General features: G+C 44.6%; 1 protein-coding gene across 1 annotated transcript; it reads right to left on the bottom strand.

Annotated features, from left to right (window-relative positions):
* Positions 1–1,147: 1,147 nt before the first annotated feature.
* Positions 1,148–12,428, bottom strand: LOC133518439 (prolactin regulatory element-binding protein). Its single transcript, XM_061852125.1, has 7 exons — positions 12,096–12,428; positions 11,579–11,931; positions 6,578–6,716; positions 6,221–6,378; positions 5,312–5,555; positions 4,875–5,034; positions 1,148–1,541 (listed from the first exon to the last, which is right to left on the bottom strand). Exons 1-7 carry the CDS (start codon positions 12,228–12,230, stop codon positions 1,456–1,458), a joined length of 1,275 nt encoding a protein of 424 aa, XP_061708109.1. The 5' UTR covers positions 12,231–12,428; the 3' UTR covers positions 1,148–1,455.
* Positions 12,429–13,697: the final 1,269 nt, after the last annotated feature.

Genomic DNA, 13,697 nt, shown 5'->3' with positions numbered 1-13,697 from the left:
AGCGTATTTTTACGACGTAGGTAAAAAGTTTAAAATATGAATGGGTATAATTTTACTCCAACATCCAGTAATCCACACGTAACTTACACGACCTGGTGTTCTGGGTATCCATGGGCAACACTAATTGGTAATAATACTAATAATTAACCCCTGGAACGCCGAACCGACAAACGTACTTGTACCCGTCAAACGCCTAGTGCCGGATTCGTCCCATCCCCCTCAAAAGCCGGATAGGCTCGCGTACGTGCACCCGTTGACTGCCGCGACTTATACTGCATTGAAATTTAGATCTCAAAATTAAGTAAGAATATGCTTTGGTGACTGATAAGGCACAAGGCAGTTGAGACTACAGATCCGGGACTAGGCAGTTGACGGGTACAAAAATTGAAGACCCTCTGGCAATTGACAGAACTGGTACGGATCAGGCACTAGGCGTCCCAAGGGTTAATTACATTCTGGCGATTCGTTTGCCTCCTCCTGCTAATCTTTAAAAAAAAAAATCTTAGTCCGGCGTTTTTGTCCCAGCACTCATGCCTGTTGTACTTTATTTATATCGCGCGTCACCCGAACGTCAACACAACTGGAACTATGGTAAATAGGGATCGTGCGCGTTAGAGGGTCTGCCATCTTGTGGCCAGAATCGGAACCATAAACATGTACATTTACACGTCACGTGTTTTCTTGTGCAGCGGTTCTGCCATCTTGTGGGCTACATCGGAACAATAAACATCACATTTACGCCTCGCGCCAAAAATTTGACGGCTTCTGTGCTGCCTCCTACAGTTCATGCACGCACCCTATAAGCTGAGCTGTCATAGTGGCAGAGTACGATTTATAGATAGAGAGTTCCGTACCCAAAGGCTCAAACGGGACCCTATTACTGAGACTCCGCTGTCCGTCCGTCCGTCTGTCACCAGGCTGTATCTCATGAACCGTGATAGTTAGCCAGTTGAAATTTCTACAGATTATGTATTTCTGTTGCCGCTATAACAACAAATACTAAAAACAGAATAAAATAAATATTTCTTTCCAATCTCCAGGTTCTCATCCAATCACCGAAGTCAAGCAACTTGGATGGGTGACCGTTTTTATAGATAATGGTACGGAACCCTTCCTGACTTGGCCGATTTTTTTTTCTACCGAGGTGACCAAGGTCTGCCATATATACCTAAAAGGCCATGATATAAATACATCTTTATCTTTAGCCCAATAGCTGGCTGGAAGAGAATGCCGTCTGGCATTAACCGACAATTTATTTTCCTGTACACATTCAAGACAAAAATTAGGATGAACAGAATGATACACATTTGTTTGGTGTTGCAAGATTGCACTTCATTTAATTCAATTGATCCTATTAAATACATACATTTAACTATGTATATGAGCTTGTAATGTAAATTAAATACCAACATAACCCCCTGATACTTACAATACTTTATTAAAATAATATAATTATTAAATACCTAGATACGAACATAATGTAAACGTACAAAACAGGACGAACACTATTAGAATGATGGCAACCCAGGCGGGCATAGTACCTGAAAAAGAAAAATGATATTTTAGAATGATATGGAAGTATATGAAATAAACGCGTCTTGGTTTCTGGACTATAACCGCGAAAATCAAAATTCGTCAATTGCGGGCATTTTTCTCTGTCACTCTAATTACGTCTTAATGAGAGTAAAAAAGAAGATTCCCGCAGTTTGCGAATTTCGCGGTAGGCCCCCTGGCCCGAAGATATAGTTTGACCAGAGACTGTCTCATTTCAAACATAGTAAGGAAGTAAATATTCTTTATTGCACCAAAAAAATAAAGTTTTAAAAATAGCGGTAAATACCGGTTTATATTAGTTTTACTCCGAACTTTCGTAAGAACGGAAACGTTTTCAGAACTTTATTCTTACCTAAATAAACCGGTTTACTCAACGAGCGACGAGACGGCCCGCCTGGTGGTGTGCCGCGTAAACAAAGACATCCACTTAGGAAGAAACCGGTTTTTATTGTTCTAAACCGGCTAATCGGACAAGAACTTTATGGAAATGTTAACCTAAAAAATAACGGTGACGGGCAGGGACTGCAGCCAGGCTGTATACTCACTCGGGTAGGGCAGGCTGTGCACGGCGAGGCAGTTGTCGACGGAGATGGACAGCAGCGCCGCCTCGGAGCCGCTGGTGACGGGCAGGGACTGCAGCCAGGCTGTATACTCACTCGGGTAGGGCAGGCTGTGCACGGCGAGGCAGTTGTCGACGGAGATGGACAGCAGCGCCGCCTCGGAGCCGCTGGTGACGGGCAGGGACTGCAGCCAGGCTGTATACTCACTCGGGTAGGGCAGGCTGTGCACGGCGAGGCAGTTGTCGACGGAGATGGACAGCAGCGCCGCCTCGGAGCCGCTGGTGACGGGCAGGGACTGCAGCCAGGCTGTATACTCACTCGGGTAGGGCAGGCTGTGCACGGCGAGGCAGTTGTCGACGGAGATGGACAGCAGCGCCGCCTCGGAGCCGCTGGTGACGGGCAGGGACTGCAGCCAGGCTGTATACTCACTCGGGTAGGGCAGGCTGTGCACGGCGAGGCAGTTGTCGACGGAGATGGACAGCAGCGCCGCCTCGGAGCCGCTGGTGACGGGCAGGGACTGCAGCCAGGCTGTATACTCACTCGGGTAGGGCAGGCTGTGCACGGCGAGGCAGTTGTCGACGGAGATGGACAGCAGCGCCGCCTCGGAGCCGCTGGTGACGGGCAGGGACTGCAGCCAGGCTGTATACTCACTCGGGTAGGGCAGGCTGTGCACGGCGAGGCAGTTGTCGACGGAGATGGACAGCAGCGCCGCCTCGGAGCCGCTGGTGACGGGCAGGGACTGCAGCCAGGCTGTATACTCACTCGGGTAGGGCAGGCTGTGCACGGCGAGGCAGTTGTCGACGGAGATGGACAGCAGCGCCGCCTCGGAGCCGCTGGTGACGGGCAGGGACTGCAGCCAGGCTGTATACTCACTCGGGTAGGGCAGGCTGTGCACGGCGAGGCAGTTGTCGACGGAGATGGACAGCAGCGCCGCCTCGGAGCCGCTGGTGACGGGCAGGGACTGCAGCCAGGCTGTATACTCACTCGGGTAGGGCAGGCTGTGCACGGCGAGGCAGTTGTCGACGGAGATGGACAGCAGCGCCGCCTCGGAGCCGCTGGTGACGGGCAGGGACTGCAGCCAGGCTGTATACTCACTCGGGTAGGGCAGGCTGTGCACGGCGAGGCAGTTGTCGACGGAGATGGACAGCAGCGCCGCCTCGGAGCCGCTGGTGACGGGCAGGGACTGCAGCCAGGCTGTATACTCACTCGGGTAGGGCAGGCTGTGCACGGCGAGGCAGTTGTCGACGGAGATGGACAGCAGCGCCGCCTCGGAGCCGCTGGTGACGGGCAGGGACTGCAGCCAGGCTGTATACTCACTCGGGTAGGGCAGGCTGTGCACGGCGAGGCAGTTGTCGACGGAGATGGACAGCAGCGCCGCCTCGGAGCCGCTGGTGACGGGCAGGGACTGCAGCCAGGCTGTATACTCACTCGGGTAGGGCAGGCTGTGCACGGCGAGGCAGTTGTCGACGGAGATGGACAGCAGCGCCGCCTCGGAGCCGCTGGTGACGGGCAGGGACTGCAGCCAGGCTGTATACTCACTCGGGTAGGGCAGGCTGTGCACGGCGAGGCAGTTGTCGACGGAGATGGACAGCAGCGCCGCCTCGGAGCCGCTGGTGACGGGCAGGGACTGCAGCCAGGCTGTATACTCACTCGGGTAGGGCAGGCTGTGCACGGCGAGGCAGTTGTCGACGGAGATGGACAGCAGCGCCGCCTCGGAGCCGCTGGTGACGGGCAGGGACTGCAGCCAGGCTGTATACTCACTCGGGTAGGGCAGGCTGTGCACGGCGAGGCAGTTGTCGACGGAGATGGACAGCAGCGCCGCCTCGGAGCCGCTGGTGACGGGCAAGGACTGCAGCCAGGCTGTATACTCACTCGGGTAGGGCAGGCTGTGCACGGCGAGGCAGTTGTCGACGGAGATGGACAGCAGCGCCGCCTCGGAGCCGCTGGTGACGGGCAGGGACTGCAGCCAGGCTGTATACTCACTCGGGTAGGGCAGGCTGTGCACGGCGAGGCAGTTGTCGACGGAGATGGACAGCAGCGCCGCCTCGGAGCCGCTGGTGACGGGCAGGGACTGCAGCCAGGCTGTATACTCACTCGGGTAGGGCAGGCTGTGCACGGCGAGGCAGTTGTCGACGGAGATGGACAGCAGCGCCGCCTCGGAGCCGCTGGTGACGGGCAGGGACTGCAGCCAGGCTGTATACTCACTCGGGTAGGGCAGGCTGTGCACGGCGAGGCAGTTGTCGACGGAGATGGACAGCAGCGCCGCCTCGGAGCCGCTGGTGACGGGCAGGGACTGCAGCCAGGCTGTATACTCACTCGGGTAGGGCAAGCTGTGCACGGCGAGGCAGTTGTCGACGGAGATGGACAGCAGCGCCGCCTCGGAGCCGCTGGTGACGGGCAGGGACTGCAGCCAGGCTGTATACTCACTCGGGTAGGGCAGGCTGTGCACGGCGAGGCAGTTGTCGACGGAGATGGACAGCAGCGCCGCCTCGGAGCCGCTGGTGACGGGCAGGGACTGCAGCCAGGCTGTATACTCACTCGGGTAGGGCAGGCTGTGCACGGCGAGGCAGTTGTCGACGGAGATGGACAGCAGCGCCGCCTCGGAGCCGCTGGTGACGGGCAGGGACTGCAGCCAGGCTGTATACTCACTCGGGTAGGGCAGGCTGTGCACGGCGAGGCAGTTGTCGACGGAGATGGACAGCAGCGCCGCCTCGGAGCCGCTGGTGACGGGCAGGGACTGCAGCCAGGCTGTATACTCACTCGGGTAGGGCAGGCTGTGCACGGCGAGGCAGTTGTCGACGGAGATGGACAGCAGCGCCGCCTCGGAGCCGCTGGTGACGGGCGGCCCGAAGGCGCGCGTGGGGAGGAACTCCAGCCCCGTCACGAACATGCGGTGCGCGCGCGGCACGTGCAGCACTCGCTGGAATTACAAACAAATACTAAAACTTCAATACCACTATGACCAGAAAGTTACTAAGCTACGACGAGACTCTAAAGACGCTGACGAGACTATAGAATTAAAGACTCGAGTTTGCAATATTCTTATTACCAGAGTTAAACACAATGGTTTTCATCACACTTGTGAAGAAAAATCTAACATCTCTCATGGCCAACGCGCTCAGTGATTCGTTGACTATGACAGTTTTCCGCAGCTCTCAATTGTTCGGACCCTAGACTTGTATCATATCCATACTAACCTGCAAGCTGAACGCCACATAGATATCCACAGATCCACTAAACATGGTCCCGACGCCCACAAACCGTCCATCGTCTCTCACAGCCAACGCGCTCAGCGATTCGTTCACGATGACAGTCTTCCGCAGCTCGCCACTGGTGGGATCCCAGAGTTGGATGAGCCCCTTTTGTTTCCCCGAGCGCGCGAGGGGGTTGGCGATCGTGAACATGCGATGTTCATTTTTCTTGTCTTCTATGGAGCCGAATCTGTAAATAATTTAGTATTTTTAGTATCTTGGGCATCGAATCAACATTTTTACTATTTTTTGTTCTTAACCTTTTAATACGCAAAATACGTCAAAGGTGCCGTAGTACAAGACTCAAAGGCCCTAACGATATTGGAGCCATAATAAAATGGTTATGGCACTCTTATGCCACGCTACCAATTTAAGGGAATATTAAAATTACCAGAAGAGTCGTCGCATGCTAAACTTTTTTTTTTATAGCCTATTTTGTGTCCCACTGCTGGGCAAAGGCCTCCCCTTTATTCCGCCACTCATCACGGTTTGGAGCATGTTCCCGCCAGTCGCTGCAAAAAGCGTCCCGTCATCTCTTTTTTGGTCTGCCTCTGCCCCGGCTAATCTGCGGTGTCCATTCGGTAGCCAATTTGGCCCACCGATCCGGGTGCATACGGCAGACGTGTCCCGCCCAACCCCACTTAAGGCCTTAACACCCACATCTATGATACCAGTTCTGGAGCGCAGTTCGGTGTTCCTAACCCGATTCTAAACTTAGCATGAAAAATTAAGGTATGTGGTGTCTTTGGGTGGGCAGTAGATTACTGTAATCGCAACAGCAGCAGGGTGGGCAGTAAATGATTGAATAGGGCTGTAGACAGTCCCACCACAGTCAAGTAACCATGTGATACGCACCGACACCGGCGGAACAGGTACTTGCTGCCGTTGGGCGGCTGGCACGCCACGGACAGGCGCGGCGGCGCGCGGCGCGCCGTGTGCCACAAGTGCGCCAGACCGTCTTTGCCGATGCTCGCCAGAGTGGAGTCGCACGGGCTGAAGTCTAGGTCGTCCAACTGAAAGAATGGATATTAGTTTTTTTTTTCATAGCGTCAAAATCTTGTTTAAAAAAATGTTAAATGACGCGGCAACCCAAAATGAGTTTCAAATTTCGACACATTGTACATGTCAGCAGGGCTCGGAAACCCGTTTTATTTTTCAAACCGGACCCCAGAGGGCTGTCGGACCTCACAGTGGTATGCACAAACTACAGACCTCTTTAGTGTGTGCGTCCAGCACGAACAGCAGCTGCATGGCGGGGAAGCTCCAGACGCGCACCTTGCAGTCGGCGCCGCCCGTCGCCAGCAGCTTGCCGTTGTGGCTGATGCGGACCACCCTCTGCAGCGGGTCCGGGCTGCAAGCAATCAATAATGTTAGGGTTTGTCCATTAATCACGTCATGCTATGTAAGGGCTACGTAGCATCCTGTTGCACGTCGGCCTACCGGTGGGACCCACTGTGGCTGAAACACTGAGTGCAGCTACATGCCCAATTATGTAAATATTTGTTTTAATGTTATGTTTGCACTAACTAAATTTATGTATTAATATGCCCCATCTAGGGGAAATAGGACAATAAGTCAAATAAGTCATGTTACTGACACATTATGGACTTTTGTTCGAAATAAATGATTTTATTTGATTTGAGGTGAGTCTAAAAACTATTGCACTACTTGAATTAGAATTAAAAAGTGTAATAAATATGTTTACGAAAAATCATGTAATCGTTAATCATTTAATCATAAAATGCAACTAAGCGACTCCATTTCCCGCTCTGTTCAAAATGCCACCACTTGTCCCTACGCTAGTCATGTTATTCAAGGTTAGATTTGACAAATTTGCGCGTCATCGTGGATGACACGAACTACAATTGTAATGCAAAATATTGTGATCACTAATTTCATAGCTAAAGTAGATAAATAAGAGAGAGTAGACAGACAGGACAAACCACATGGCTAGGTAAAACAAGCCAATATTAATACCACTCTCCAATAACTAAATATTTACGTAAAACAGTCGAGACGTATTGTTTATTTTATTTACCTACTTATTGTTAAATACCTAAACAAATAAACTATAATCGAATTTAAACTGTCGTGAGGCATACTAACGTTAATCATTAAACTAATTTAACGGTTACGGTTTAAAACCGGTTTCAAGCATTACGAGTATTAATGCTTGAAAATGGAAACCTCTTAGCAAATAATATAATAACCTCTTAGGCTCTCCTAAACCCGTCGCGCGAGTGAAACCGTATATATGATTTATATTTGATGATATACGCGCTATGATGAACTTAGAAATGTTAAGAAATACGAAGATATAGAAAACTGTCTTAAATAATCTAAAGAGAAAACGTCGAAACGTCAGGATGTATTATAAACTCATTGCACGCGATATAATCCGTTTTCATAGTTTTATCTAAAAAGAAATGATAAAGTTTGTTATTATGGGTATTAAAATTGATTAACCCATTGACCTGTGTATTATACAACATAATATGTTCTGATGGCAGTTGATTATAATTTTAAAACATTTCGAACGTCACGTGACGAAGTTCTAATTATGTCATTTAGGTGAGCAAATACCAAAAAATCGGGTACCAAAAAAAGGGATTTCTATAGTAATCTAAATTGTATTTTTTTCTTATTTAATGCATGTTAATTATAAGATGGAATGTTTTGAAAAGATGTGTCCCGCCGAGTTTCTTGCGGGTCCTTATTGGGATACCCTCCTCCAATTAAGGGGGCATTTAAATCTTCTCGGGTCACAGGTGTAGGGTTAGAGCCGGTGTAGCTTTATTTGACGTTCATAAGCGCATTGTAATATGCATACTTGAATAATAAAATATTTTTATATTTATCTTTAAAGGTATTTGGCTATCAGTTTATTTATAGCTTGCTCAGTTTTATTACTTGGATGACAATTGTAAACGTAGACGCTAACTCGTGCCATGCTCTAATGGAATGCAAAGCAGTTGAAATGCACATTAGATTAGCATGACTTCAGAATGGAAATAACTTTCTAATCTTAGTTCTTTGTTTGCTTCATTTAAGTTTCTTGTGCACTGTACCTATGTAGAATAAAACCTGCTAGAAGATTTTGAAGGGACCGCGTAAAAACGCATCTTAAAGCGTATTAACCATGAACAAAAATGAAAATAAGTTGCTGGGACCAAAGTAAAATGGCCTATTGTATTAAACAAACGTGATCATATTAAGTGGGTAGCTACCTATGTCAGACAGCTTTCTTGCCTGCCTTTACTGGTAGATAAGTGTGAGAGGTATTGCTACTGACATATATGAAAAAAATTTGGCTTTGGAACCTTGATTCTGTCTGAAACTCTGGACATGACAGGAACACCCAGACATGTATAAAAATATAAAATTTGAGTAGTAGGTTATAAACTTGTGTATCCATGTGGCTTTAAAAGCATTAATACCAACACGTAATAGGTTTATCCATTACACTTTATGGTATCTAATGTGTATATTAATAATAATAGATTATGAGAATGAAATGTGTTGGATTGACATTAATTACCAGAACTATGTTTCTGTCACACTAAGCTAAAAGAGTATAAATATACACATGGGTTAAGTGAGTTATGTAAATAGATTACGTAACTTGAAATATAAGCCCGGATCAACATGTTTGTTTACTGATCAAATAAATTTTAGTTTTCCTTTTTACTTGTAGTATTAAATGTACTAGATCAGAAGACAATTAAAATTGTTAATTTACCTACTTCTAAAACTGTCTACTATCATGATATGGAAGTAGTCTACAACCAAGTAACTTTACTAGACTTGAAGAAAGTAGGCAGTAAATGCTCATTTGGATATAGTGTGTGAAATCACTTGGACATGTGTGGTCACAGTCTGATAAATGTGACAGCAGTTGTGTACTAAATATGTTCACCCAAGCAACTCATTAATGCAATTTGTTCAATTATTCAATGGCTGCAGTCATTTATTGATTTGTGTGATACTTATTCATGATGCAGAAAAGAGACATATTTATGCAGAAAACAGCTGATTACAAATTTTAATTAATGTTGAGGAAAATATCACTTGAGTTTAATAACATTGTTGGGTCAAAATTATATTTGTTGTCCTGTTTTGGACCACTATGTCATGTATCTTTATTAAATAAATTAAATTACATTTACCATAACAAAAATTAAAAACTAAATTTCATCTCATACAAAAAGCTATACTCCGTCACATTTTTAGGGGATGAAAAACAAGACAACTAAAATAATTTTGACCCTGTTATCTAATTTGTGATTGGTAACCCTTTATTATCAGGTAAACAAGTTATAAAGCTGCAAATTCATGTTGGCTAGACTTCCTATAAGAGCTGATTGGTGTACATGTTGATTCACAAGAACTGGCACAAATTGAATAAATGAGTAAATGAAAATATATCAGACAATACATGCAATACATATGATCATTGGCCGATGTTTTCAACAGAGGGGCAAGCTCTTAACCCTTTAACGGGCAGACGAGTATCAGAAATCAAGGAAAATTGAACCCTGTTATTTTGAAATGAAGTTTAAAATCATTGTTATAGAGTAGTCGTTTTTGCCATATAAATATGAAGTTTGCTCTTTGAAGTTGAAAGTTGAAGGCGACTCCAGTTGGTTAAATCCTTTAAGCACTCGTACAATCATAGGTTCATTCATTCCTTTCCGGTGCATGCACCACTAAACTCAAAGTACACCAATCCTCAATTACTACTAATATTATATCAAACTATTCTCATAACGAATGAAACTCAAATGGACTTGTTACCAAAATGAACCATTCTCGATTTGCACTTTCCTCAATATGGGCCAATTCCAAATGGACTGAAGCTCATAAAAACCGATACACAGAAGGCTCTTTTCCCAAAATACTCTAAATTTCAATCACAGAACACCCGTTTCCCATAATGATTGATTCACAAAACGGCCTTTTCCCAAAATACACTAAATTCTTGATTGTCATATTTTAGGAAAGGAATCGATGTCATCATTTTGTTTCTTGAGATTCACCATGGCCAAGAGGAGGTCCAGCACTGAAATTATTTTTTATTGAGAACCAAAAAGGGCGCCCGCTCTCCTTTATGATGGGCACAGGTATAATTTTAGTCACGAGAACAAAAATTATAATAATTGGAAATGTGCGAATCGCACTACTGGTTGCTTCGCATCCGCGACATCATTTGATCCTACGCGATTGGATTGAAGCGAAAAAAAATGTAATTCCCACTTAATGTGTATGGGAGGCCGAAGATATTAATTTGTATATCTATGTCAACTTTTAGCTTAATAGCACTAACCATCACGGAGCAAAGCTGCGGACGAACAGACAGAAAGACAGACAGACGGAAATGGCGAAATTTTATGGGTTCCTAGTTGACTACGGAACCCTAAAAATAGTAAGGATAGGGAGGTTACAAAGAAAGTTTTTTGATTCAGTGTATACGTTTGGAGGAAATTGCCTTCCTCGAAAAATTTTGAGCAGTAGTAGTCGTCCGAATTGCCCTATATAGTTCTATAAGGCAATTCTGACATCTTAGAAAAATACTACTATACCGAGCTTAACAAAAATATGAAAAATCAAGGGAATAGTGCATTACAAGTAGTTTCAACAAAAATAGTTTTCGCTGAAAAACTATCTTTCCTAAACACAAGTGCCGTGAGTTTGATACGAACTAAAGAGCCCGGTAACGTTTTTTTTTAGATTTCTCTCAATTTATCGATACTATTTTGCTGCAAATTGTAATAAATATATTAGTATCTACCTATACATATTTCATATTGGAACCCTAAAAAGCACCGTACCCGTATAAAGTATGACAATCGTGAATTTGGTGTATTTTGGGAACATGACGTTTTGTGAATCAATTATTATGAAAATCGGGTGTTCTGATACTTTCCCGTATTTCAAATTTAGGGTATTTTGGGAAAAGAGTTTTTTGTGTACTGGTTTTTATGAGCTTCAGTTAATTTGGAATTGGCCCATATTGAGGAAAGTGCAAATCGAGAACGGTTCATTTTGGTAACAAGTTCATTTGAGTTTCATTCGTTATGAGAATAGTTTTTTATAATATTGATAGTAATTGAGCAGTGGTGTATTTTGAGATTAGTGTCGCATGCACCGGAAAGATTCATTCCATTCATGCGAGCTTTTGTGAATCAACCAGTAAATAGCTAAATGAGACATTACCCAAAATCTGTCTGGACACTGTCGCTGGGCCTTATTTCAAATGACATTCTCTTCTCCATTGTATTGCTATTCTTGTCTGTTTTGGAAATGTTCTCATTCTCTGACACAGTCCGTCTCCTCCGCCGTATAAGACCATTCTCCGCTCGGAAGCTGCCCCGCCGCATCTCTGCAGCATCCACCATGCGGATGTTGACCCGGTAGAGTTGGCAGTGGCTCTCCTGGCCCGCCGTGAGGAAGGTGCGGTTGTCAGCCGTCCGCACCGCGCACGTCATCACCACGTTAGGCCCCGTCTCGTGTCTCATCACCTCCTCCGCCACGAACCTTGTCCCATTATGCGATAACTCGAATATTTCCTATAAAAACACATGCAAACTCATCAGAATCAAAGTGAATGTGAGGCTGTTAAAAGAAACATGCAATTACACAGACTTAGTTCAAGGATAACATCGCTGACACGTAGTATCAGTCTATTTATCAGAATTAGTTCAAAATTCGTAAACAAAGGGATAATACTCACGAATCCATTCGCGACGCCTGTGTTCGAGGCTCCGCCACCTCCGGCCACCAGTACGTGCCGATTCGTCAAAGTCTGGAGCGTGTAAAGTGGAAAATCCACTCGCGCAAGCAGACCGTCGCATCGATTCCGAGACATTTTAGCTTATAACATTTATGTATCACCAATAACACAGCCGTAGGTTATAAATAACAGTGTCTAGAACCCGAACAAAGCCGCATGAGTCCGCTTTTATTTATAACAACACGAGAACAAATTGTAATATGGAAAAAACAAGGTGAATTCCTCCACTAAACTTGATGAAATCCGCTTAGTTCCAACATGACAAAAGTCAAATTTGACAGAACGCGTTTACGGGTGTAGCTAAACACAGATGAGTCATCCAGTAAATAATTAATTTTAGTGATTAATATTACTTTAATAATTAAGAAAGAATGCTCTTTGGGTTTATTTGAGTTCACGTGAGCTGAATATATTTTGGTGCTTAAGCTTGCTATCTATTTTTTAAAGTTTAATCTAAGACTTTAGGCCACGTCATGTTTGACGTACACTTTACCGTGATGCAACGAAACGTAGCCAGCCAGATTACCATAGACATACAATCAGATTATCCACTTTCGCAATGAGGCCGATTTTAAAAGTCTACTCGCCTTATCATAACATAACTTATTTATCTGGTTGAGTAATAGGGTTTAAATATTATTGTTAAGACTGTATAGTTTAGTTCGGTTAATTTCAGCTTTATGTCGGAGTGTTAAAGGTCTTAACAATGGCAAATAAAATAAGTTATTATACAGTAAACCACATAGCTAATAGCTAAGTTGGTGAAGTGCTCAAAAAATCCTGTACGCTTTGGTTTTTTCACAGTAATGTTGTGCCAAAATCTTTTTGAACAACTCTCTTATCTTTACTACTTCTGCTGTATAACCAGCAGAGACATGTCAGTCGCTTCGATGATAGCCAGTGTCTAAATATTTGTGATTTCCTTTCCTGCCGATGTACCTATTATCAAAATATAATATTAAAGGATCAGGAAAAAACAAAACGCGAAAGTTGCAAACAATTATTTTATTTCTTACATTTTAATTCATTTCAGTACATAATAAATAGTTTGGTGTATTAAAATTTTATTTATTACTTATTATTCAGCAAAACGGAAATTAACGGATTAATTCCGAAATAATATTAATCTTAAGGCTCCGTACTGTCCGTAGATTCGTATTCTTCTCACTCTCACTGAGCGCAAGTGTGAGCGAGATGAATGTACGTCGTGCTCGGGACCGCGGATATCATGTTTTTGAATTTTAATTTGTTGTAAATTTTAACAAATAAAAGTAATCATGCTATTTTCATATTTATAGCTTTTGTGCATAAATTATAACAAATTTTTAAAGAGTGTTTTAGATTTATGCTCGTGTTTTTTTTTCTATCTACCGAAAGTCAAAAAAACCGTATTATGGTCTGAAAAGCGGTACGATTTTCAAAAACTCCGTTCTCTGAACCTACGGCACCTTAAAATTAATTTTGGGCTTGGGGTACAGTCAGCAAAAGAATGCCAACATAAATGAAATGCATATGTATAAAGGTCAAAAATATTTACGTTGT

The sequence above is a fragment of the Cydia pomonella genome, chromosome 5 (assembly GCF_033807575.1).
Source record: "Cydia pomonella isolate Wapato2018A chromosome 5, ilCydPomo1, whole genome shotgun sequence".
NCBI lineage: Eukaryota > Metazoa > Arthropoda > Insecta > Lepidoptera > Tortricidae > Cydia > Cydia pomonella.
Note: the sequence above shows the minus strand (reverse complement) of the source record. Positions and strands in the feature narration are given on the sequence as shown.